This window comes from Rhizoctonia solani, chromosome 10, assembly GCF_016906535.1.
Source record: "Rhizoctonia solani chromosome 10, complete sequence".
Lineage (NCBI taxonomy): Eukaryota > Fungi > Basidiomycota > Agaricomycetes > Cantharellales > Ceratobasidiaceae > Rhizoctonia > Rhizoctonia solani.
The window spans coordinates 1,321,349-1,348,015 of NC_057379.1; the positions used below are offsets into that span (position 1 = coordinate 1,321,349).

Sequence of the window (26,667 nt, forward strand, 5' to 3'; positions counted from 1 at the left end):
AGTGCGTAGTCGTGGAGTCCTGGCCTGGACTTCATGCGGAAATGAGTTGTGCTTCCTTGTCTGTTTGTCTGTCTGTTGTCGCGAAGTTTCTTGTTACCTTACGTTTAACTCAACCTGTGCGGTCAAATTTTGTGCGTAATATATAGCGTGAAATACGACTTTTTTTTATATTGGACTCTTTAATTTTGCCTTGGCCTGATATATGAGGTTTTTCACGAATGGATTGTTATTTGAGTTTCTAGATATATTCGTACAGCACTTTTTCGTGATACAGATGGTTACACAGGGGCTCTTCGGACTTGGGTCGATGACTCGAGGGAAGAACGTAAACAATAACTATTCCGAGTCGCAATCCTTATCTCCAGCCGTTACTCCAACAGATATATCGGTAGAGGTGCTGGAAACGGTCGCAGCTGTGGTAGTTAGGGTGGAATCGGTGGTAGTCACAGCTGAAACAGACTTGGAGTCCTCGCCAGCCCACCACTGAGTCGAAAGCTCAACGCTGGTGTACGACCTGGGCAGCCGAATCCCATCAGCACCCCACTCGGGACATCTAAATCAGGTGCGACTTACGTATTCAGGCCAACGATAATAGACCCAATTAATCCTTCGCTAACATCCTGTCCACCGTACACGACATCCATGACAGCATCGTATCCTTCCGCATTTTCGTATGCAAACCATTGATCATCTGGGGGGCTCACATATTAGCGCGACAGCAGGATTGAGGCGAGGAACGCGCACCGTCGTTGGTCAGTCGTGAGACGTTGTTAGTATTGTACGGCGCCAATTGAGCGATTTCTTGCACGATTGATTCATTGAAAAAGAATTGCCCAGTGTGCATCGCTCGACCCGCAATAAAAGTGCCATTCTCGGCCACGGATCCATTTTCATAAACTGGGTCCGATTATCAGTCTCCAACTCGCTGTATCAGCACTTGAAAAACTCACCTTTGACGTGGAAGTGAATGGATCGTCCGGAATACCACCCCGGGAAAATCGAATGCATAGTCCAATGGCCATCCGAGTCCGCCTGCCATGTTCCTCTCAAAAATGATTCTTGGTCGGTCGGTACATTGTTCAGCATTGACGCCGCGGCCGTGCTGTCTGCTCCCGAGTATGCATCTTGAGTGGATGTAGCTGATTCAGCTGTTGTTGTTGTCGGGAGCGAATTAGACATGGACATGTCGGGAGGAGCGGTCCCGTTGGTGTTATTTCCACCCGCTCCACCGAATCCGCCTCCCCCGCTGAGGGCCGCACCAGTCATGGAAACATAACCAGAGTAGTAGCCGGTCGAATTACAGTGCCATGCGTCGACCCAGAGGTTCTGATATCAAAATTCAGTAAAGCGCAACAACGAGACAATGCAGTGGTACTCAACGGGAACAGCTTCACAGGTCTCGACGTCAATGAAATCGACCTCGACAGTGAGGGGTACTCCGGCCTGTCCCTCGGATATATTCTGTCTGACCATCTCGCCGAGAATGTGATATGGTCCTTGAGTAACTTCGGGAGTCAAAATACATGTACCTTCGGTCGAGTTGTCAGTCGCCTGGCGCGAGATCAGACTAGTACGTTCGTGAAGTTCGTCCAACGTTAAGCCTGCTCTGGCGGCCCGCCGAGAAAGGCGTGCCGCCCGGCGACGAGATAGTTGAGGGCCGCATTTCCCACTTATCCGGCGTTGCAGACTGAGATTCTCGGCGCGACGCTTTAGAAGTGCAGTGTGAGACGGGTTGATGGGTGCATGCGCTGATAACAAGTCAATAACTTCTAAAACAGCCCGGGAACTAGTAAACCCACCGAGAACAGCACTCGAGGCAATTGACGCGGCGGCAAAAACGTTGAGAAATCCGACCATCATGTAAAGTTGAGTTCTTTTTTTTATTGTTCGATATAAAATTGTCGAGTGAGATGAAGCACCTAAATTCAATTCATTCGCCTTTTATATCCTTTATGCATGACGTCGCGTGCATGGAATCCGGCTGCGCAACTGTTACCGCAGCTCTTCAGCATCCCAACCAGCCGCCAAGGACACAAGTTCTAATTAAACGCTCATTTCATCGCAACCAGTCCGCAGCCGACTAATAGTCAATCAACCTATGAGAGTAACGTTATCAAATTAGATTCCAGCCAATCGAAAACATACTGTTGTGCTGCGGGAAATACCGTAGTTGGTTTGCCTAATAATAGCTGAAATAGGGTAGGGGCCCTGGGTGGCCGAACGTATGATATTTTGATTCTCTACAGCCGTTGCGGAAATAATGTGCACATTTAACTTTCCGCCCGCTGTGGCCCCACTTGTTGTTTGGTGACTTAGTCCGCACAACACGCCTCACGTGAATGACCACCAATATACCCCCCCCCCGCCTTGTTTATAACGACACGCCGAATATGGCGCTGACGATCGCGCCATAGATGAGGGCATGCGCGACCCACTTACACTCCAACGAGAACGCGCTGTTCCATTGAGTATGCTGACCTTTTTGGACTAAGAATCGATTGGCAAGCTTGTCATGTGATGTATCATTTGTGGTACGTTCGACGGACCAGGTCACCAAACAACGAGTGGGGCACAGCGGGGGGGGGGGGGAATTTAAAAGTGCACACTATTTCCGTAACGGCTGTAATAGATGTACATATTCGATATAACGTCGTGAAAGCACGGTTCCTTGTTTCCTTGGGGTAAGAGTCTGGCGACTGAGCGACGGGCGCTTATTACCTATCCAATCAATTTTAAGGGCCTGTGTAGTTTTTGCCATTCTCTACGGGGCGCTGAAAAACTCTGGAGCGCTCGCAGACTCATAAATATGAGCCAAGTATTACCTGACAGCCATGCTAAAGTATCTCAAGTCTCGGGTACAATTTCTAGTAGATCTAGCTTTGCCTTACCGCAACAAACAATCACCAAACAGAGATTCAAGTTGGACGCTGTCACCGCTAACCAGGGAAGAAAACGGGTTGCATTGGGTTTAGCTCGAGTCACTTTCTGCGGGCGATCAAGTAAGCTGACTCGGTCACCTGCGGCTCATGTAATCAGACCGGGTTGTAGCAAGACCCGCGATCCGTGCAACACAAGTGACGCACAGGGAAGACTACGGATTCATCAAACTGACTGTTGGATAATAGAAGTATTAGTTATAAGGTCATAAAAGGCATAAACATTGCACAGGATATAAGGTACAAACCTACTAGTTCCAGTTCACTTCCCTCCCAGTCATGGAATATATGCTCTACTTCATCTATATCAGGGGTTCCGTACCATGAGCCCAGGGCCATCTTTGCTTGGAAGGTTGAAAGGCTCATATGATGTTGGCGGTAATTAATTGCCATCCGACCAGCGACGTCCAAAATGCGAGCGCTGCCTCTGAACCGGACGAACCAAACTAAAATCTTACTAGAATAATAATTAACAAATAGCGCTTACCGACAAGGAGACTGGCGGAGCAGGCTTGATCTTCGTGGTCGCTTAGATGATACAGCTCAACAAGGCTGATATCGGGGTTAGGAGATGCAACGAGAGCATTAGAAGGTGGAACAGCGGGTGTATTCACGGTATCAATCACGAGATGATTCGAACCTTACGATTCGGTACAGCCGAGTCGAAGCTATATATTATCTTAGTCCTGGTACTATACATGACCATGCCTCTAGCTCCAGGGCCGCGGCTATCTACCTGGCCTTGCCCGATGGAACCTGTGTTGGGTTGTCCGCATAAGGTGGGCGTCAGCGATCGCCCACTACCTAGCCCGTGGATGCACGCTTTTACTTAGCGCTGAGGCAAAAATCACAATGAATCCAGGGTTTCTCGTCAACTAGGATGAATTCGCATAAAAAACGTGGTAAATTTGTGCAAAATATATGTATAGGTGTATGTGCGTGGTCCAAATCTCATTAGTCCTAGTTTTTACGACGCTGCATTCAAAATACGGGCATCCTTGGCGGCCTGCACGTGATACGTGAGTGACGCTGTTGCTCGAGATTGATTTCTCAGCTAATCTATAGGCTCTGGGGTCTTTGTCATTCACTCATAAATGGATCGTGTGCTCAGAGTTTGAGTTATCACTCAGTATCTCAACTATGATATACGTTGCTGTGTTCAAGTATATATCCTTGCATAATCACTTTTCTCCCTTTTTTATAGATTTCTTTACTTGGACGAATTGTATTATTTTCCAAATAAACAGAAAAGGACCCCAAAACTTCTTGCTGACCTGATTAATCTGTTAAAGCCGAATTACAAGTGCTTGCGAACAAGAACCACAGGTTTCTTGCAACACATAATCCATCCAACCTGGGTGTATTTTCGATGCACCACCACGTATAGCACATATACTGAAGCTTGAAGAATAGTCTCGTACTCCCATTTGTTATCCACACAACTTTACCACGTTTTTTTGTTCAAACTTGCTCTTGTTGGCAAGAAAGTGCGCATATATGGCGAATTTTCGCTTCAGCGCCAATTAAAAGCGTACATCCGCGGGCCAGGTAGTGGGCGATCGCTGACGTCCACCTTAGAGCCAACCCGCACGGTGCTCATCTACATAGCCCCAACACTGCCACCGGGTTGGCTCACACAGATTTGACTAAGCAACCGTCCCGAGGCATCCGTTCGGGTACCAACCCGTTGGAGCTCCCTGCCGCCAACCAAAACCTCGCAAAGGTTTGGTATCGATCGCAACCATGAGGCCTGGGGACTAGATACAGTCGAACCTCTTGACTACGATACTGATGGTGGTATTTCATATTGTGATTTAGAGGTAACGAGGGGTTGGGGTAAACAAGTGCAAGCAGGCCAGGAGAACCGGCTTCTGGCTGCGGATTCCTTATGTAACTGCATATATGCTATATACAAAAGTCAAAAAAGGACAACTATAACGAACGTAGGAAATGAGTAGCTACAGAGAAATACAATGAAAAAGGAGTGAATAACTAGGCGTCCTCGTCGAGAGTCAATCCAGCTTCGAGTCTATGTACAATTTCTTCCTCTGTTGCCTCATACTCGGTTTGTACCTGTTCACCTGGGCCCATTAGCGTCCACAAGTTCTGGAAGGCTGGGCGCATAAAGTTAGGTCGATTTTCCATTTCGTTGACAAGAACTTCTTGTTGTTGGATCGAACAATCGTTATCAGGAACCGAGGGTGATGAGGCGAGTCCGGTATGGCGCCAGCAATCTGCGATTGTCAAGGGTGAGACGGCGGCCCACGCGCTGTTCAAGAATTCCTGGGTATATGCTGCGCTTATGTCATTGTGGCTATGTTACAGTGAGAAACAGGTGGCATATTTCAAATAAGATATGGGAGGCGAGAAGCCCGGTGATTCCGGTGGTTTAGCTATGACAAGGGGATCGTAGTCAAGGGGTTCTACTGTATCCCAAAAAATGGAGAGAAAGAGGACTCCGATATCTGGATTAAATCTTTGTTGAGAGTGCCTGAGGTCCCGATCTGACCATCCTGGTTAAGGTTCAATCAAAGTGCATGCAACCCACGCTTTTTTAGAAGCCATGCATTAAATTCGGAACCGGGCCTCAATCAATAGCCAATTGGCTGGGGCAATAACTTACTCGGAGACTCTTCAACGGTTGCTTGATCTCGCCAAAGGCGGACCTAGGAAGACGTGTTGAAGCGCACAGAGCTTATAAGTAAACCATGCAATGGTTCGACACATGACGCATTCCTCTGCGATATGTCCCTCAATACCTCTGCCTCGGCTCCCAAAGCTTCCCCCGGCCCGAACGCTGACGACCCTCTCACTGACGATGAGCTCGCCCTCCTACTGGCCGTCCCTCGCGCTGCAGAGTCTTCGCCCAATTCCACCCTCTTCCGACTTCCCCTGGGACCTGACCCTACGATGGGATCGATAGACGCCACCTGTGCTGAGGTTTGCTCGATTATTGCTCGCTTGGCTGAATTGTGGCAGTCTAGGCTCCCCGAGCTGGTAAGCACGCGGGACCAACTCTGTGCAAACACACCCCTCGGGCCTGGAATTACGATATGCATCCTAGCCAAACCACTGTGTGGAGCTATTTTCCACTTGCTTGCATTCTGGTCGATTGGGTGCACGATCCAATTTGTTTCGGTCGCAATGGAACCCGACATTATAGATAGTCAGCTCAATCAGTCAGGGTGCAAGGTCGTTGTGTACTCGGGATTTGACGAGAAATGGATAGATGAGCGAAGCAATCATTTTCGAAGAGTATTCATCAAGCTTCCAGAGGAAGAGGAATCAAGTTGGCTTATACGATCCGAGAAACAGAGACCAAGTATGTAGCTATCGAGAGCCAATTTGTTTCATGCGTCGACTAACTATCAATATGTGTAGCCTTAGCGCCTCCTCCATGGCCAACGCCTCGGCGCCCTACCCCAGCTCTCGTTTTACAATCATCGGGAACTACTGGAAAACCAAAATTGTTAAGGTTTCCTCTCCATATACTCACAATAGGGCATTCTTATAATTGTCGAAGCTACCTACGATCAAAAGGCTCAGGTAGCATCTCCAAGAACCCACATACGCACCCTCGCCTTGTCCTTGCTCCGCCATACTGGCCAAGCTTCTACCGTTCGCTCTTCGTACATCTGACTACTGCGACTCCTATGGCTCTGCCTTATGTAAAGGGCGTAGATAGCCTGTCTCCCAGCAGAATCATTGGTTGGGCTACCGCACTAGATGTGGGCGCGATTGCAGCTTCAACGGGATTAATTCGCCAAATACCACTCACCGCTTGGGAGGCTCATGCAGACTTTTTTCGAAGTCTATTCGACTTTACAATAAGCGGCTCATCGATTGACTACCTAGCACCCGTGTTCGAACGTCTCAAAATCCCCATTACGGTAAGCATTCGACGCTTTATTGCCTGACAGCTTACTGAATCCTGGACCAAAGAATCTGTACGGGACTTCAGAGCTTGGGCGCCTATTGTATAGCACGGAGCCGCCTTACAGCTACCTTCAGCCGTACAAAGATGCTCCTCCTCCTCTTGTGTTGCCGATATCGAATTATGCACCAGACGGTTCTAGGAATGTTGAGCTCTGGTACTCTCCTCGGAACTCATATCATCTCGCTCACTACCTTATACACGGGGGTATTCCACTCGAACTCGAACCTTTCCCCGGGGACGGGCCTCACAAAGGCGAACTTGCCATGAATATGGGCGACGTATTTCGGGAGATCACCATCGGATGTAGCTCTGAACGTGCATATATCCATGTAGGGCGCCACAGTGACCAGATTCGCCTTGGAGGGGCAGCACTCGGGAATATGAACGCTGCTTTATACGAAAATCGACTCAGAAGTGAAATCGACAATCGCATTAGCCAACTTGGTAGCAGCCCCTGGGCGTTGGATGCGATTCAGCTCTTCGGTAATAATATGCAGTGCACTTCACTGATAATTCAACTTTGTCCTAGCAGCTGTGCACCAAAAGACGGGCCCGATGAGGCACTCATTCAAGAACTGCACCAGTCTATCGAGTGGTTGAACGAAGACCTGAAACTTAGCCAAGGCAAACGGGTCAATGTGAACAAACGCACGTTAATTGTGACTTCCGATGGAGCATTTGCACATGGACCAGGCGCCGATTCATTGATGTGTTCGGGCCTTTCCTTGAGTACGACCCATAAACGTACACCAAAACGATGGGAAAATGTTTGCCGGTTTAAGCCTTGGCTGGATGATTTGGACTTTAGTGATCCCTAAACGAGATTCTTCAGTATAGGCTTCTTGTCACGTGTGAATTGAAGCCCATACCCGTGAATGCTCTTTATAATTCATATTGATTATATTCTGTTCTCATCGACGGTCAATGTAATTAATATACTGAGGGCACACAAAGTTTGAAAACACGAGTGCAGTCCTCCCCTCCTAGCAGTGCGCCATCTACACTGAAGTCAGCCTGAGCTGGCGCCTGGTCCGAGTCTAATTAACTCGTTAGCCATCCATGAAGTCATTAGAAATTATGATTATGGAGAAGTTACCAAGCGAATTAAAGAGCCCCTCCCTATTCTCATCAGCTGATCAAAGCCATGGCATCAGCTGGCTGTGGCAAATATTCGTAACATATCACGTGTCATATATATATATTTGAATACACTTCTATTAGAGACTAACAGGAGCTACATGCGAACAAGGCAAACCGCTCGGAGAGAATACAAAGAACAATGCAAACGCGCACAAGGCACATGACACGACAAACGGACAGGCAACGCGAGAGCAAGAAGGAGAGAGAGAGAGAAAGAAAAGGCGTGAATGCGAGTGCGGCGGGGTTCTGTGCCGCGGGTGGGATAGACGGTAGACTTCTCGTCGAATTCAGGTGGAGCGTCGTTGTGAGGATAGGGCTATTTATAGAGGCCAATTCCGGAGTGGTAGATGAATTTGGCGACCGCTTCCAATCCCTTGGGGGTCCCGAAGAGGGTTGCGGGGTTGAGGTCTGGTGCCGCTTCGAAAAGGAGCTTGCGGCTATCTTCGGCAAGCGGGCAGTGGAACAGGAGGTGCGGGATGGTTTGGTTCGGGTCGCCACATTGGCATTTGGCGCTTCCGTTAATGAAAGGCATTCTGGCCTTGTATTCGCCGAAGCAGCCGTGGCCTGTCATAACGTGGATGAGGCGGGAGGACACCGATCGAGGGATACTGGGGTTTTGGAAGATTGGGTGCCAATTTGAGTGCCGGGGGACGTGGGATGTGTTTTTGGACCGTTTTTGAGTGGGGGTGTTCTGCCCATAAGCGTCCCCATGACTTGGCTGCGCGTTGAGTGGCACGGCATTTGGCCCAGGTTGCGGTCCGGTTAAAGAACGGCGTAGGGCGGGAGTCGAGTCCTGCGTTAGCCAGTCTGTCCGCGCGTTCGTTGCCTTCGATTTTGGAGTGGCCTGGGATCCATTGGACCACGATTGACCTCCTTGCGTTGCCTTGAAGGAATGTGTGGGCCTCTTTTCGGAATAGTATTGATGCGTATTGGGCGGCATGGGGGTTGCATCACGTGTCATATACATATATATATTGATACACGTCCATAAAATAACTATGGGAGCTACATGCGAACTAGGCAAACCGCTCACTCACGTGTCATATACCTTACTTAACCTATGCTTTGGTCGCTATATGTAATGTGTGGGCTCTGTACGCGGTACAAGAAGGGAGCCCGTGGCCACCCGCAGGCGGCTCAGGAGCGTTGGCCGCGCCACCCAAGACTGCGACCGCCCGGACCGGAGGCTTGGGGTGGCAGAGGACCGCACATAGATGGACATATGAGCAATGAACGTATAAGACAGGTAACGAATAAATAAAATAAACTTTCAATACGCAGCAGGAATTGAGGGATAGTGGGCGAGTACTGAAAAACGCGAGGACAGACTGAGTTCTCACGCCAGTACGCCATTCCGAGATCGCAGCACGGAGACCGTGACCCCCGTCCTCGGTCAAGTATCGCATGTGATGCCTCCGCGCGCTGCGGCTCACATGTACACACGCGTATAGATTACCACTGTAACCCCCCCCCCCACCTTTCACCCTTTTACTCTTTCGGACCTGGTGTTGGAAAAATCTTTACAGTCGTTACGGAAATAGTGAGTACTTTTAACTTTCCGCCGGCTGTGGCCCCACTCGTTGTTTGGTGACTTAGTCCGCACAACACGCCTCACGTGAATGACCATCAATATACCCCCCCCCCCCGCCTTGTTTATAACGACACGCCGAATATGGCGCTGACGATCGCGCCATAGATGAGGGTATGCGCGACCCACTTACACTCCAACGAGAGCGCGCTGTTCCATTGAGTATGCTGACCTTTTTGAACTAAGAACCGATTGGCAAGTTTGTCATGTGTTTCCACCAACATTAACGATCCCACACTGTTTGGCTCCCTTGCAGGTCTCGAAGCAGTCGCAAAGCTCATTGCCAGGACGGGCATAGGTCGAAGACGAGGAGGTCCGCAGGCAGCCGCTCAAACCATGTAGTAGATACGCCCCTAAGGCCGCCATTTCATTCCTGCCCCTATGGCCTCTACCCCGAGTTAGGCCTTAAGCCACCTGTACGTCGCCACGCGACTTTAGTTTATCTCTGACCGTGCTTCCTTCTCGTTTGTGTTCTCCTTTTTCTCTCTTACGTGTTTCCTTTCTCTGCGTCTTGTGTTGTAGCTCTGACGGTTCGGTTCTGGTTTTGTGAGCGGTTTGCCTAGTTCGCATGTAGCTCCCGTATTGATTATATATGGAAATGTATCAAAAAAAAAAGCTTGTCATGTGATGTATCATTTGTGGTACGTTCCACGGACCAGGTCACCAAACAACGAGTGGGCCCACAGCGGGGGGAAAGTTAAGAGTGCACACTATTTCCGTAACGGCTGTACATTCAGGACTCTTGACCTGCAGGTTCTTGACCTGCAGGAAACACACAAAACACCGGAGGGCCGGACGCTTTTCTCCCGCCACTCACTTGATATTGTGGCTGTGTATATTGTGGCTGTGTAGCTTACTAATGTGCTACTCATCCAGGCATTCTGCACCGGGAGGCTCGTATCTCCTAGAAAATCCCCCTGAATTATGTATATATGCGACTCATAATTCAAGGAGATTTAAAATAACACTAGCATATACCTCTCTTCATGCAGTCATTGATTCGTTTAAATCTCAATATCGGGGGCAATTTGCACGCCTTGCAATTCGTTGTGACAACGCAGGAATTGCGAACATTTACAAAATTAGCCAGTTGGAATCGGTAGAACTGGCAGCTGTGGCATGGGAATCAGTCTTTATCCAGACACATGGGAATTGTCTCAGCTGAGTCTGACCCCTCGTCGCCCAACGTCGAGCCTAATCATCCGGCCCCAGTACGTATACCTATACCCAACACCGAGCTTGAGGACATCAACTACAAAGATCTGACCTTAGGCGACGCATAAACTCATCCAGATGTACGCATAATGGTGGGTTATCTTGCCGAGCCTGCTCCAACCAAACAGGAACTTACTGACGAGCAAATTAGCTTGGGGTATGGATAGATTGCAGCTTGAATAGCCCCGATTTTTATGACTCTTACTTGTATGTATACAACTCTTACACTTTAGCAATGTATCCAATAGTTTACTTAATGTTATCGGGCTTTGGCTATGTGAGCGCGTCATAACAGTGCGTTAAGACCCACCCAGGCAACACACTTTGGGCAGAACACGTGACAGTGGGCACAAAAAGCAGCTCCAGCCATTTGTATGTACATATTGTGAGGAAACCCCCTCGCTTAGAATTTGATTTGTCTTGTCAACCTGCAGGTCAAGAGTCCCGACTGTACCACAGTTTCTTCTTGAGATCGGTTGCCTACAATGTCTAGGAGTCCGTAGAACAACGGAGCCGAACAACTTTGACGTCCGCCGTCCATAATTTCTTTAGCCTAACCCCACGACACGAGGTCACTAATTCAATTTACTCTACCAATGATACGAGCTGCGCGTCATCCCCTCAGTTGTAAAAGATGGTTTATTCGTAATTGAGGGCTTAAATTAATGTCTACTGTACCAATGTGAATCACACAATAATTCGGAATCAATTGTATTTGGAAAAGGTGATGAGCCTTCTCATCATAAAGTTTACCTTTATGCTTTATCAATACTCCAAGGGCTCCCTGCAATGATTGTGATCGGCCTAACGATTTCGACAGTCATATTAGATCTCTATTATCAGTCAGAAATCTTGGTAGCATCTGGAATATTGCTTGGATCGGTGTATCCCATGCAATCAGCTAGTCCTTGGTAAGTCATACATACAGTCGCCTCTGTATGCTAATTCATATATGGATCAACTCCGCTCGGAGAGGGTGTGACTCGGTTCCGTACATACATTCTCCTGCCGTAATATATAGATGTGGCGCTAGGCCTTGCCACCCAGGCCTGTTTAAAGCCTGAGTGGGTAGCCGGTGGTCCAGATTCCATACACATAGCCCTCCCTTTCCATCGCTCAGAGTAGTTTTTAGGATATGAGTCCAGAGCCAGCCGTTTCCTATCCTGATGTCCATCCCGGTCCCAGTGATGCCGACCCCCTTACCGACGACGAGCTCTCCCTCCTCTTAGCCATACCCCGCGCCGCGGAGTCCACTCCCAACTCTACGCTCTTCCGACTTCCACTCGGCCCCCACCCCTCTATGGGATTTGTCGATGCCACTTGCGCCGAAGTCCGCTCTATTGTTGCACGCTTAGCCAGCACATGGAAGACCAAGCTGTCGGAGCTTCTGCGTAAACCGGACGAGTCGGGCTGTGAGTGGTCGATCGGGCCAGGGACGACTATATGCATCATGGTGGAGCCATCGTTCCATGGAATCTTCCATCTGCTTGCTTTTTGGGCTATCGGGTGCACGGTTCAATTTGTGTCGGTCTCGGATCCTAGTGTGGGGATTGATCAGCTCAACGAATGCGAATGCAAGGTCATGGTGTGTTCGGGATTCGACGAAGAATGGATTATAGCACGCGGAAGCGAGTTCAATGGAGTTATTGTAAGCCTTCCAGAGGAAGAGCAAGCACATATACTCGTAAAGAACGAGAAACATGGCCATGGTATGTTATACATAGTACTACGCGTTATCTATGGCTTATTCAAGTCCTAGTTGGCCATGGAGCGCCCCCTCCCTGGCCAGTCCCTCAGCGCCCCACTCCAGCACTTATACTACAGTCCTCGGGAACGACCGGAAAGCCTAAAATACTTCGTTTCTCTCTATACTATTATACAATTGGGCTTGAGTATAACTGCCGAGGTTATTGTGGGCTAGCTCAACTGAGTAGAACATCCAAGAGCCCTTACACCCATCCTCGTTTGATTCCCATACCATTCTACTGGACAAGTTTTTTTCTCTCATTTTTTGTCCATCTGAAGACAGCCACTCCAGTAGCTTTTGTTCACTTTGCAAACTTTCACGTTCTGCGATTCGATCCCAGCGTCTTCGTCGATTGGGCCAAAACTCTAGACGTGGGAGCTATTACATGTTCTTCGGGCCTAGTGCGTCAGATTCCGGCGGCCATGCTTGAAACTCATGCGGAGTTTTTCCGAAGTCTGTTCTCATTTGCCTTTACTGGATCTTCGCTAGACTGCGCTTCGTCCAGTGTATTTGAGCGACTCGGGATCTTTATCACGGTGCGTCTACTGTTATCTTGTTATTATTACTATTTTGTTTCTTACAGAACCCAATCACAGAACATATATGGGAGCTCTGAGTTTGGTCGTATATTAAACTCCTCAAACGCGCCTTATACGCACCTACGTCCTTGGGGAGACACACCAGCTCCGCTCGTCCGCGCGATATCGGAATATGCCTCTGATGGCACACGTTACGTCGAGCTTTGGATATCCTGCAAAACATCCCTCCGACTCTCTCACCATCTCTCTAACGGTGGCGTTCCAGTAAAGCTTGAGCCATTCCCCGGTGATGGTCCCCACAAGGGCGAGCCCGCTATCAATCTTGAAGACATTTTCCAGGAGCGCACGATTGTCAACGAATCAAACTCCAAGATTGAGACGGTATATATCCATGCCGGGCGTCACAGCGATCAACTTCGGCTTAGTGGAAAAGGATACGGAAACATCGATGCTGCTTCATACGAGGCCGCACTCATGTCCGAGCTTAGCTCTCGGATGGGTCAATCAGACTGTTGTTATCCTTGGACAATAGATGCCGTACAGCTTTTTGGCGGCAATATGCCCTGCACTGCATTGATTGTCCAACTCGGTTCCGATCCAGGTCTGGCTGAACCAAGCGGGACGGACCTGTTGCAAGATTTTGTGGCCGGTCCACTATACAAATCAGTGGTAGAGACAAATCAAACTCTTGGGTTCATCTCGGCCCAGCGAGTACACCCAGGGAAACGTATGTTGCTGATAGGTTCATCTGGTACAATCCTACACGGACCAGATGTCGAGAGGCTTTCCGGCTCATGTCCTTTGAGTGTGACCCACAAACGCACACCGAAACGATGGGAGAATGTTTGCAAATTCAAGCCTTGGCTTGATGGACTGGACTTTAGTGAGCCGTGAATATATCTTGTGTAAATTGATGACCATATGTACCATGCGTTGTATCAAATATGATAGTTGTAATCTGAAAAGCTATTTATATGCTATATTTGTTCGACAAGACATGTACAGTCGACTTCCACTTGATGCACCATGATGGGCCTTATGGAATTCAGGTGTTTCGATGGCTTTTAGGTTAGTAAGCATCTTGGTCATGAAGTTGGCTTCTGGCGCTACTGTAAGATAAGATAAGATATATTTAATGAAAGCTTGGTACATCGAGTAGACGGTAAACGAGTGTGTTGCTACATGCTAAAGTAAGACAAGCATAGTGGAATCAAAAAAATATTAAAGAGAAACATTAGACAACTGGCACTTGACTTCCCAGAGCTTGGGAAGAATACCAGTGTGTTGCCAGCAATTCTGGATGCTTGATGCAGAGACTTTGTCCCATGCTTGCTGTGACCACATTGCGTCCAGCTGATGAACCTTGTAAGGATTCAACGTACCAGCTGCCTCACAATCAAGGACAAACTTGGTGTGGAGCCGGCAATAGTTAGACTTGAAGTTGCGGATAATACCCGCGTCCATAGGCTGGATCCAAGACATAAGGTTTGGAGGCAGGTAGTAAACTTCAATGTTGGGAGTGCGCGCTGGATCATGTTTGTGAGAGCTGGCGTTATCACAAAGCAAAAGGATCCAGCAACCTTGGGATTCCATTTGCGCATTAAGATGTTCAAGATATCTACGCGTAAATGTTTAAATAAAACTCAACAAAAGTTACTAAGAAAATTACTTACGCTTGCCAAAGCTCAGCCGTCATCCATGCCTTCTTATTGGAGGCATAATCAAAGCCATAATTGGATGGAGGACCATTTGTAAAGCAGCAAGGACGGGAGGCAAACCCAATAGTAAAGGGCGGAAGTTTCTCCCCTGTAGCACTAGTCCCAAGTACATATGTTAGCCATGTCTTGTCTGCCTTGACCCCAGGTAAGGCTTGAGAAGCAAGGCCAGACTTGGGACTCTGTGAAGGTAGGTGCGCCGTCTCATCAACATTGAAGACGCTGTCCTTGGGGTATCAAGAAAGCACCTCTTGGATTGTGCATTTGTGATTCTTGAGCTCTGCAATTGGTGCCAATGCAGCCTCACCATGGAAGGTGTACTGCTTGATCCCAAATCTATGCTTGAATCAAGTGAGCCACCTGTCAGAGAAGCTGTGTACAAGAGCTGGGTCAATATCCATATCACAAGCAAGCCGCTGGCCCTTCTTGCAAATCAAATAGCCGTTAAGTCAAAGTCTGTCACGCTCTTTTTCACAAATCCACTCATAGAGCTTGAGCTCAAGTGCAGGCAAGACACCAGATTGATATTGGCTCAAGGTACTATTGCAAATATCTTTGCAAATGTACTGGCAAGTGGTGTCTTTGTTAGATACATGACAGAGAATGGTCTGGCGGCAAATTGTTGAGAAGCCCTGATTACAAAGGGAATAGACAATCTTGCCCATTGGGAGAGTTTCCTTGTTCTTGCAATAGAAAGCGGCAACTTGAAGCTGCTGCTGGAAGGTGAGGCTCTGGCGTAGGACGCAGCAATCTGCTGGCATGTTTCAGGAAAGATATCTGCAAGCCTGATTAAATTTCAGATGAATATATGCATATAACAACTCACAACTTTGGACAAAAAAGGGTGAAAATATGATGCAAAGTGCGAAACAAGTGTGCTAGTAAGGCTATAGAGTAAACTGCTTGATTCCAATGCAACGCATAGATGGGTTTATATACACAGCAGGAGGAGTAGAAGAGACACGTAGCACATAAAGCTCAATTAGTAGTGCACAACAATAGTCATATGATTGAAACAATAGTCAAGCTACTGGGTGAGTAGTATTGGATACAATGAAATTTGTAAGAGAATTATAGTTATACATTAAATAATTTCCACACGCGCAATTGAACCACGTATGCTTATCTCGTATGGCTGTGCTACATGGAAACCGCTCCTTATGGCATAAGAATCGCTCAGGGTCAAAAGCCGAGAGTGGTGCATCAAGTGGGGGTGCATCAAGTGGAAGTCGACTGTACTCCCACTATCCCCCACTACCCCTGAAGCATATTCAAATGGCCATTTTGGGTTCATTTTGGCAGAATTGGTAATAATGTAATAACACGGCATGTCGTAACAGCTTGGCCAGGCCTAGGTCGAATTACATGACTAGGAGGTGCAAAGGCAAAAGAGGATACCGATGATACAATCACGTGGCAATGGTCTGTCTCCAATGAGCCACCTTGGTGTCGCGTGTTTAGCAGATGCATCGATCAGACGACCTTTACTGTACGCACTGCTGACCCGCCGCCACACCATCCCAGATTGAATGCCCCAATAACCCACCTTGCAGTACCAATCCTACCTCGGGAATTAGCAGCAACATTCAATACCTGCCGACTCTGGAGAGCTAAACCACATTCGACAGGGATTCAATCTTGGTCTGTATATAACGAGAAGAATAGCACTCTATTGTGTGTACTTTACATCATGCACGTGTATCCGAAGAACCGAATAGCCAAATGCACGCCTGCAGATTGTATTGGTATTCGTGTATTTACGTCAATTGTTTTCTCCTCGCTGACGCCCCCCGTTCGCCACCATTATCAGCCAGACATGGCCTACCCAATCTATGAGTACTATTCGCAGCTCAGCAGCACCGACCATCCAATAGAACCTATGTGCTGGGTCCGCTGGCCCATATATGGAACCGAGAGATGGTTCTCATTAACGGGCTTCACGACGACCGGAGTCCCAACGCCCGAGTAGCTATTCGGCCTACGTGGTTCCCTGTCAGTACTTTTATACCTCAATGAATAGTGGAGCAACACGTTGCCTCGGTCCCAGTGGGCAATGTACATAATCCGCCAACTTCAGATGGTGAGTAATTCCCACTATCTAGGCCTCATAAGACTGGTAAAGTCGTTGCAATAATTGATTAGGAAACAGCATGACTCCTGAGTTCGTTAATCCGTTCCCCAAAGCCCACCCCGGTCCCAGTGATGCCGACCCCCTTACCGACGACGAGCTCTCCCTCCTCTTAGCCATACCCCGCGCCGCGGAGTCCACTCCCAACTCTACGCTCTTCCGACTTCCACTCGGCCCCCACCCCTCTATGGGATTTGTCGATGCCACTTGCGCCGAAGTCCGCTCTATTGTTGCACGCTTAGCCAGCACATGGAAGACCAAGCTGGCAGAGCTTCTGCACAAACCGGACGAGCCGGGCTGTGAGTGGTCGATCGGGCCAGGGACAACTATATGCATCATGGTGGAGCCATCGTTCCATGGAATCTTCCATCTGCTTGCTTTTTGGGCTATCGGGTGCACGATTCAGTTTGTATCGGCTGTGGATCCCGAGGTGGGAATTACCCAACTCAACGAATGTCACTGCAGGGCCATGATATGCTCGGGGCTTAGCGAAAAGCAGATAGATAAATGGAGGAAGGGGTTCGACGGTGCTATCATACAACTGCCAGAGCAGGAGCAACCACATAGGCTTGTACAAGCCGAGAAGCATGGACAACGTATGTTATATAACGCCAAAATTAATATTGGGTATTGATCTTAACTCTAGATAATACATTTTATCCGTGGCCAACTGCCCAGCGTCCTACTCCGGCGTTCATCTTGCAATCATCAGGCACAACCGGTGTGCCTAAACTACTCCGGTTTTCTTTGTATTTTTACACAATTGGGCTGGCGAACCACCGTCAAAACCAATTCTCATTAGCTCGCCTAAGTAGGACGTATAAGAGTCCTTACACTCACCCGCGTTTAGTTCTCGTCCCTTTCTATTGGCCAAGTTTTTATACTTACTTGGTCATTACTTTGGCCACCGGTACCCCTATGGCATTCGCTTACTTCATGGATGTTCTTCGACTCACTGGAAATAAAATCGTCGAGTGGGCCCTAGCGCTTGACGTGGGGGCGATTGGCTGCACTTCGGGAATGTTTCGACAGATTCCGGAGGCCATGCTTGAAACTCATTCGGAGTTTTTCCGTAGTCTCCTTTCGCTCTCTTTCGGCGGCTCCGCCATGGACGTTGCTCTATCACACACACTCGAGAGGCTGAAAATTCCTGTCACAGTAAGTTTTGTGTTCATACCATTTGTCAATATGATTGTCTTATTACGGAACTACAGAACGTATATGGGAGTTCTGAACTTGGTAACATTTTGATTGCTCGGAAAGCACCTTATACCCATCTCACCCCACTCCGTGCGAAACCACCTCCCCTCGTTCGTCCGATTTCAGAGTACGGCCCCGATGGATCGCGTTATGTCGAGCTTTGGGTCTTGGCTTCAAGTTCTGTTCACATCACTCATCACCTTGCGTATGGCGGGGTACCAATCAAGCTCGAGCCGTTTCTGGGTGATGGGCCGCACAATGGTGAACCCGCCTTCAACCTCGAAGACATATTCAAGGAAATTACTATCAACAATGCGTCCGGTTCAGGCTCCGAAACCGTATACATCCACGCCGGGCGCCACGGTGACCAACTTCGCCTAACGGGGCTCGGTGTCGCGGACATTGATGCTCCCCTATACGAAGGTCTGTTCACATCCGAGGCAAATGCTCGTATGGTCCAGTTGGATGGTCGACCTTGGACAGTGGATGTCGTCGAGTTGTTCGGTACTAATATGCCCAGCACGGCTCTGGTCATCCAACTTCATCTGGATCAAGACCAGGACCATGATCTGGGTGGAGGTAGTTCGTCGCAGGAACTGCCTATCAGCGAGCTATTCGATGTAGTTGAAAAGGTAAATGACGCTCTTGGGCTTATCGGTTATACAAGAGTGGATGTGAGAAGGCGTGTATTAGTTCTGAATCCGGACAGATGTCTGGTGCATGGACCCGGATCCGAAAGACTCGAGCCCTCCAGGCCTCTACTCTCTTTGAGTATCACACATAAGCGCACACTTAAACGCTGGGAGAACGTTTGTAAATTCAAGCCTTGGCTCGATGGGCTGGATTTTGGTACATGATCTTCTGTTCAACCTCTACCGGGTTGATGGTGGCGTCTTTTTCACAACCAAGGGGGTCGAGTCAATATGCTAGTTTGTGAATTTGGCCAATAAATAAGGAAAAACGTGACTTCATCTCGGCCCCCATGTAAATAAAGAAAGTTATATCTAGCAGAGTATGTGCAAAGGGCAGTCAAATAGAAGGGCGGGTTTGCGAGAGGTGCGCGAGAGCGACGTCCCAAGAAGGATAGGGAATAAGTCCTATATTCACTTATTCTAAGCTGCAGGTGTCTTTAACAACAAAGCACTTTACCTGATATATACATGCACAGATATTCTCTTTGGGCTCCCACCCCAAATGATCTGCTTCGCTGAGCCACCGAATCACACTCTTGGATTTTCACCGGAGTTGAGAATTTCTCGGGTAGTGGATATATACTTACTAATGACAAAATTGTATTGTACGGTGTGGCTCGGGGCCAGCGAGGAGTCACGGCGCGGACTTATTCATCAGGGTCGGCGCGCATACCCCTCACTTCGTATCGTCGATAGCACGTGATCCCATCAGTTGATTCCTCGACCTCTACTACCACAGCTTGTCGCTCCTCCTCGTTGTCCTTTTCCCACCCGACCCGCGAGCCTCCCTCGCGTCTCGGTGCCCCGGTCTTTCCTACGGGCGTCGCTAACGCGACACCGGCGGCCACACCATAATATAATATTCACCTATAGTGCACACCACCGCGAGTTCTCACACTACACGCGCCGACGACACAGATAAGAATAAGTTGGATTTTTTTCTGTAGCTATGCAACGATATCTGATTGGCCTAGTATTGATGTTTAAAGCGTTGCAATTGCACTGTTTGTAGCGCATATTGCGGTGTAGTATGTACATTGTGTAAATCAAAGCCCTCCAGTCAACGAGCTCGGGTCTTTTAGAAACTTTTCGCAAAAAGAGACATTTTGCCCCATCTCCCGCTAGATCGACAGTCTCATCCAATCTAGCGTCCTGCTTCCATACATTCGTTGTAAAATCGCGAACGCCAGGGTTAGTAATTTTCAAGGTCGTCGTGCTGTCATGTTGATTTGGCGGTACCAAATGTTCTATACCCCTAAGAACAATGGTCAGCTTACCAGACGATTTGAATACATTGGACGTGTCCCGGAAACGAAGAGCTGGAACAATGTATTCAAGGAGATTGTCGTCGGAGATAGCTCCAAAATTGCATATATCCACGTGTGGCGCCACAGCAATCAGATTCGTCTTGGTGGGGAGGCTGTAGAAATATCATGTATATAGTAGTAAATACAAGAAGGATCTGGAATGTACTGGAACATGCATGTAATCGAGTCAAGCGACGATACCTAGTCATATACTAGATGACTCGACTATAATGTAAAGGTATAAATACGGGTGCACTCGACCGTATAGTACCTCATCCTCTCTTTCTCTATTCACACTACTGTCTTTACTATTGTTTTGTATTGATATAGTTCTATTTACAAACATATTCTTTCTACAGGTTATGAGCCCCGATTGAACGCTTATAACCAACCGTAAATAGAATATATAAACCACTTACCCGAGTATACTCAAACACAATAAGAAATGGCTGAGAAAACACCAACCATTACTGGTGCAAGCGGATTGCACCGAATCCCATCCCTCCAGGGAACTGAGAATTACAACACATGGCGTATACAGATGGAAGATATACTTACCAATCTCAATCTGTATAGCTATGTAGACGGCACAAATGAAAGACCCAAACCTAAGATAAAAATCAGGGTTACTGGTTGCAAAGATGACAATGGAAACAACTTACCCAACCTTGAAGTAGGCAATGATGACTCCGCATACACGGAATGGATCAAAGCCAATCGTAAAGCACTGTCAAATATTAGACCAAGAGTCAAAGGGAACGTACTTACACACATACAATCATGTAAGTACTCCGCCGACGCTTGGAATCTCTTGGCAGCAACATTTCAAGTTAAGGGTACTGTTGGACTAATTGACTTACAAAGAAAGTTCTTCAGCCACAGGATGTTGGACAGCAAAGACATTGAGGAACACATACAACATATGCGTAGATGGTTCCAACAAATCAATGACATTGCACCAAACTTGTGCACTGAAGCCAATTGGATAACCACGTTAGTAGCAAGCCTACCTGACTCATGGGACATGTTCACCCAGTCTGTAAGCTTTGAATTCAACACTGAAGACAAGAATAAATTAGCCAATCAAGTGAGTGACCTACGCTCACGTATTATGGCCAAAGCACACCAAAGAAATACCCAACAACCTGACGGTAAGACTTTCTTTGCTACAAATAAACCAAGCTTCAATAAATTTGTATGTACCAATATGAGTAATAAAGGCCCAGATAAGTCTAAATCAAAATGCAATAACTGCAGAAAGATTGGACACTGGGCAGCCAAATGCCAAAGTCCAGGTGGAGGCGCATTCAAGCCCAACCATTCAAATAAAGGCGGTCAACCAAACAGAAGATTCAACACACCAGGAAAAGCTAGGAATGGCAATGCCTGCACGCATATAGCCATAGCTAATAACTCCAAACATAAAGAATATGTGTTCTTGACTCTTGAGGACAAAATAAGCCTGATAGGCAAGACCCCTGACACCTGGATAGCGGATAGCGGCACTACTACTCACATAGCAATTGATTGGAATGCATTCTCCAATTATACCAAGTCATCCAGCTACGTTGCCGGAGTCACTGGCAAAGAGCCAATAATGGGCCGCAGCACTGTAGAGCTATTGTGCTTAAATAGTACAGAGAAGAACAAATACACAAAGATTAAGCTTACCAATGTAGCTCACATGCCAAGTTTGCCTGCAAACCTAATCAGCTTATCATTAGTAACTGATAAAGGCACTAGAATTCTGATGGATCAGAATGAATTGCAAATACTAGATAAAAACAATAGACCAATCATTATTGGATCAAAGTTGAAAAATTGCAAACAAGGAAACCTTTGGAAGATCAGCGTGAAACCTGTAAATAATTGCAATCAGAAGCTTGAGAACAATAAACTTACTGAAATAGTACTGACCAAACAAACCAGACGCACATGGTTTGAATGGCACAAGGTACTTGGGCGCATTGGCCCGCAAGCACTCCAACAACTAAAATTCAACAAAGCAATTAGCGGAATGGAGGTAATAGAAGACAATATTGGACTCAACTTTGAATGCAACGTATGTATGCAGTCAAAGGCACACACCCAACTGTTTCCAAAAGAATTGCAAACCAAAGTGTCCAAAATTGGCAAATTAATTGTTACCAATGTATGGGGACCCGCTTGAACTACATCTATAGGGCAATACAGATATTATGTATCATTTACTGACATTGCAACTAGATTTACCTGCTTAGGATTTCTCAAACATAAGGATGAAACTCTGAACAAGTATAAAGCATTTGAAGCAATGATAAATACACAGAAAGATAAAAAGATAAAGCAAGTACGCTTTGACAACGGTTGCAAATTTGTAAATAAAGATTGGATTGAGCACACTAACCTGAAAGGTACAATTTTAGAAACCACAGCCCCATACTCAGCGCAACAAAATGGCATTGCTGAAAGGTTAAATTGCACATTAGCAGACAAAGCATGTGCAATGCTACTTGAATTGGGCACACCAAAGTTCCTTTGGAACAAAGCAATTGCATATGCCTGTTACCTGAAAAATCAAGTACCAACGCAAGTGCAAGGAAAGTTCTGGAAAACGCTGTTCAAAGCGTTTTGGGGTAAGAGACCCAACATAAGTGTACTGCAACCATGGGGAACAAAATGCTATGTACTGGATCAAGGGGAGAGCCGCTCTAAGTTAGAATCAAAGATGTTCACGGCTCTATTTACTGGCATATCAGACATTCAAGGCAAAAGCTGGCATTATTACAAAACAGGAGCAAACTGTATATTGCACTCACGCAATATATTGTTCCCAAGAACCCATACACAGGTCAATAACATACACAACACGGATTGGGGGGAATCAGTTGTTCCACCTGCTGAGGGGGAGAGAATGACTTGCACCAACAGCACTGCGGAACAATGCAACAAAAATGCTAGAACAGGGGGAGCAAATTGAGTCAGTGAACAAATCAAGTCAGAAACAAAACATACTAGTGAGCTGAAAGATATAAAAAGCAAAGGAAAGAACAAACAGAAAGCATCAAACTCACCAAGCCAATCTACTGAGCCTAAACTCACTACTCATGCTGCTGTTCCTAAACCCAGCTCTACTTGTTCTAAGCTTACTATGCCCCACTCTGGGACTTGTCTTGATACTGCTGAATCTGCTTGCAAGATCAATGCAAACCCCTCCCTCAAGTCCTCTGGCATCCAAACCTGTTGCCAAAACCCCAACAAGCCCAAGCTCACATTGGACACCAACTATGGAGGTGTCAAGATCACCGTCAAAGACACTGCTGCCGCTCCCACCAGTTTGTCTAGCCCAAACATCCCTGGTGCATTCACTAACTATGTTACAGAACTTGACAAATACTGCAATGACTCAGGAAGCAATTACTCCAATGCATACATCCTTGGAACAAGCGCAAATCAACACAATTCAGTCACCAATATCACCTCATTTTGTTCCCACATCCCCTTGCTTGTCTCCAACACCTTGTCTATTATATCTGCCCCAACTATCCCAACCAAACTTGCCTCTGAACTGGCCGCACAGGAGGAACCACAGATCCTGGCCTTCACCCCAACCAGTGAGTTGGCTGGACAATTTGGTGAACTCAAACTTACCTCAGAACACTTCCCACTGCCAACAGAATTGATCCTGGAGACCTTCACAAACAACAACCCGCACTGGGTTTTTGCCGCCAACCTTCCAGTGACCAGCAATAACCCAACCACTGAGGAGGCATTATTGGGACCAGACGCAGACAAATGGAAGGCAGCAATGGAACAGGAGATTGCAACCTTGGAGAAACAGGGAACGTACAACACCTCAACGCTCCCACCAGGCAGGAAGGCAATGGGATGCCAATGGGTACTCACAATCAAACAAAACAAGGAGGGCCAACCCATCCAATACAAGGCGCAACTAGTTGTGCAAGGTTACAGCCAACAGCCAGGTATTGACTATGGCCAAATGTTTGCTCCAGTGGTATGTTTAGATTCTATCCGTACACTCACATCACTTGCCAATCAAAATGATTGGGACATCCAACAGCTTGACGTTACATTGGCGTACTTACATGCCAACGTCAAAGAAGAGCTTTACATGCATCAAATACCATACTTTGATGACAGATCCAGCAACATTCTGCGCCTACGCCAATCACTATACAGCCTTAAACAAGCCGGACGCATGTGGAATTGTATGTTTGATTCCAAAATGAAGTCACTTGGCTATTCACCTTGCTTAACAGACGCCTGTGTGTACCATTGGATCATGGATATATCCGGCAAACTCTATGTTGTAGACACAATCAATACCACGGAATTTATTCCAATTTTCTCAAAGTTAAACAAAGTTGAACAGACAACCTTTTCAATCACATGACATTGGCGCTTATATTATACAATAAGCGCCAAGCCATGTCCCTCCCTGCGCTTATTCAGCACATGTAGCCACCTCCACCTATGACGTCATCATGACACGTCAGTGACACGTATGCATGAGTAAGGCCAACTGCGGAGCGGGGTTCTTATTGGATTACATATTTGATTTACTGTATTTGTAATTAGCTGATACTTAGAATATATAAGGAGGCACACCAACCATGGTAACACCCAGGTCAATTACCTCTTGTTGCATCAACCAATTGTACAAGGGCCCTAAGCCCAGTAACTACTTAGTTTGCACCATCCACACCGCCTTAAGCGGCTTCTTTGCTGTATTTACCTAGTCCGCCATTGCCCTTATGGCCTTGGTCACCGTACTATAGCTGGTTGTTGTTGTAGGTAGCTTGCTCACCGCCTTAAGCAGTTTCACTTAGATACATCCGGCCGCAAGCGCCCACCCCCTTGACGTCCTTACAGACGTCTAGGACACTCTACGTATCAATTGTTGCCATCCATGTCAATGACTCAATCATTATTACAACCCCCAACAACACCAACTTTGTAGTATCCAAATTACTTTGCAAATTTGAGATGCGCAACCTTGGACCCATACGGCATTTTTTAGGTATAAATTTCAAATGGTATAGATAACAAGGTATGCTTGTGCTAAATCAAAAGGCATATATTGACTCAATTGTTGATATTGCAGGCCTTAAAGATGCATACCCAGCCAATACTCCAATGAGTCCGAATGTGCAACTTACATGATATGATGGAATTAAGCCAAAATTCCCATACAGTGTCAGAGTCTGACTAATGAAGAATGGGATAAATGCCTAAAGAGGCAGTGCTGGCTTTGGGGATAAGCAGAAGACTGCAACCAACACTTTAGATAGAGAGATTACTTGCCAAATATGGCACAAGACCCCTTAGAGTAGAGCAGGAGAGTGGGGAGGGTAGTCAGTAGATTGACAGGAGGTCAAGTTCTGGTCTGAATGCCAGAACTCTCCCTTCATTATATACATCATACAGAACAAGGGAACTGTAAAGTACAAAGGGGAACAATGGAAGACATACTACAAAGGTATGGGTAACTAAGAGAACAATAGAAGACATACTACAAAGGTATGGGTAGCTAAGAGAACAATAGAACAATGCAACTAAGGACATATGGTAACTAAGTAACCAGAGGACAAAGCTAACAGGCTAAACAAAGGGACCATTCACATTCCATGTTGATTGCTCTGCCAGGGGAGTCCTGCATGGCCTGTGGTCATGTTGGGAACATCCCCCTGGTCCATATAATTTGTAAAATTTAGATAAAATGATAATAGAATATTAGGGTATCTGTGTCCATGCCTCTTGGGTCATGACATACAGCATATTTGTTGGTAAGCTGCTATACGCTGCACTATGTACACGGCCCAATATTGCTTATGCGGTCACTCATTTAGCTCAATACACAACATGCTATGGTCCCGCTCACGTGACAGCAATCAAACAAGTTATACATTACCTTAAAGGAACATCATTCCTTGGGCTATTGTATAAGCAATTGGAGACTGAAGTTGGATTTGGAGAAGTTGGCTACTCTGATGCCAATTGGGGAAGTAACTTACTTGACCGTAAGTCTATTTCCGGCAATGTATACTTATTGGGCGGAGCCGCCATTTCTTGGTCCGCTAAGAAGCAACCAATGGTTGCATTATTGACCATGGAAGCAGAGTACATGGCATTATCACATGCATGTACTCAGGCAATTTGGTTCCGTCAATTTTTCCAGGAACTATATTACCCAGCTGACGCTCCCACACTCATACTTTCAGACAACCTTGCCGCCCTAACGTTATCCGTTGAGTTGCAGTTCCACGGTTGTTCAAAGCACATCGACATTTGCCATCACTTCATGCGCAATACTATCGAGAAGCGTATGATCTCTATGCTGTATGTGCCATTGAACGAGAACCTAGCTGATGCGCTTACTAAAGCCCTACCAGCACCGCAATTTAATTACCTGACAAACGCGATTATGGGCAAACAGGTATTTGAAGGACCCAAAGAGGAAGAAGCGGATTAGTGAAACTGATTGATGAAGAATTAGCTGTATAACTGAAAGACTGAAACCTGA

General features: G+C 46.9%; 8 protein-coding genes across 8 annotated transcripts; 5 read left to right on the forward strand and 3 right to left on the reverse strand.

Annotated features, from left to right (window-relative positions):
- Window positions 1-336: 336 nt before the first annotated feature.
- On the reverse strand, window positions 337-1,857 carry RhiXN_08592 (intradiol ring-cleavage dioxygenase; the record flags this gene model as incomplete). The annotated part of the gene is made up of 6 exons (XM_043328408.1): window positions 337-514; window positions 574-691; window positions 745-897; window positions 951-1,326; window positions 1,381-1,748; window positions 1,800-1,857. 6 exons carry the CDS (start codon window positions 1,855-1,857, stop codon window positions 337-339), a joined length of 1,251 nt encoding a protein of 416 aa, XP_043183793.1.
- Window positions 1,858-5,681: 3,824 nt separating this feature from the next.
- On the forward strand, window positions 5,682-7,691 carry RhiXN_08593 (AMP binding enzyme; the record flags this gene model as incomplete). Its single annotated transcript, XM_043328409.1, has 4 exons — window positions 5,682-6,258; window positions 6,318-6,411; window positions 6,460-6,826; window positions 6,879-7,691. The coding sequence occupies 4 exons, from the start codon at window positions 5,682-5,684 to the stop codon at window positions 7,689-7,691; spliced, it is 1,851 nt and encodes a 616-aa protein (XP_043183794.1).
- A 638-nt stretch (window positions 7,692-8,329) lies between these two features.
- On the reverse strand, window positions 8,330-8,953 carry RhiXN_08594 (Reverse transcriptase from mobile element jockey protein; the record flags this gene model as incomplete). The annotated part of the gene is made up of 1 exon (XM_043328410.1): window positions 8,330-8,953. The coding sequence occupies one exon, from the start codon at window positions 8,951-8,953 to the stop codon at window positions 8,330-8,332; it is 624 nt and encodes a 207-aa protein (XP_043183795.1).
- A 2,998-nt stretch (window positions 8,954-11,951) lies between these two features.
- RhiXN_08595 (uncharacterized protein) lies at window positions 11,952-13,996 on the forward strand (the record flags this gene model as incomplete). The annotated part of the gene is made up of 3 exons (XM_043328411.1): window positions 11,952-12,525; window positions 12,846-13,099; window positions 13,160-13,996. 3 exons carry the CDS (start codon window positions 11,952-11,954, stop codon window positions 13,994-13,996), a joined length of 1,665 nt encoding a protein of 554 aa, XP_043183796.1.
- Window positions 13,997-14,323: 327 nt separating this feature from the next.
- RhiXN_08596 (tigger transposable element-derived protein 6) lies at window positions 14,324-15,578 on the reverse strand (the record flags this gene model as incomplete). Its single annotated transcript, XM_043328412.1, has 4 exons — window positions 14,324-14,720; window positions 14,776-14,999; window positions 15,066-15,158; window positions 15,471-15,578. 4 exons carry the CDS (start codon window positions 15,576-15,578, stop codon window positions 14,324-14,326), a joined length of 822 nt encoding a protein of 273 aa, XP_043183797.1.
- Window positions 15,579-16,967: 1,389 nt separating this feature from the next.
- RhiXN_08597 (AMP binding enzyme) lies at window positions 16,968-18,929 on the forward strand (the record flags this gene model as incomplete). The annotated part of the gene is made up of 5 exons (XM_043328413.1): window positions 16,968-17,541; window positions 17,592-17,666; window positions 17,796-18,103; window positions 18,160-18,777; window positions 18,813-18,929. The coding sequence occupies 5 exons, from the start codon at window positions 16,968-16,970 to the stop codon at window positions 18,927-18,929; spliced, it is 1,692 nt and encodes a 563-aa protein (XP_043183798.1).
- Window positions 18,930-20,589: 1,660 nt separating this feature from the next.
- On the forward strand, window positions 20,590-22,314 carry RhiXN_08598 (integrase core domain protein; the record flags this gene model as incomplete). Its single annotated transcript, XM_043328414.1, has 1 exon — window positions 20,590-22,314. One exon carries the CDS (start codon window positions 20,590-20,592, stop codon window positions 22,312-22,314), a length of 1,725 nt encoding a protein of 574 aa, XP_043183799.1.
- A 960-nt stretch (window positions 22,315-23,274) lies between these two features.
- RhiXN_08599 (Retrovirus-related Pol polyprotein from transposon TNT 1-94) lies at window positions 23,275-26,616 on the forward strand (the record flags this gene model as incomplete). The annotated part of the gene is made up of 2 exons (XM_043328415.1): window positions 23,275-24,352; window positions 26,033-26,616. 2 exons carry the CDS (start codon window positions 23,275-23,277, stop codon window positions 26,614-26,616), a joined length of 1,662 nt encoding a protein of 553 aa, XP_043183800.1.
- Between the last annotated feature and the right edge of the window lie 51 nt (window positions 26,617-26,667).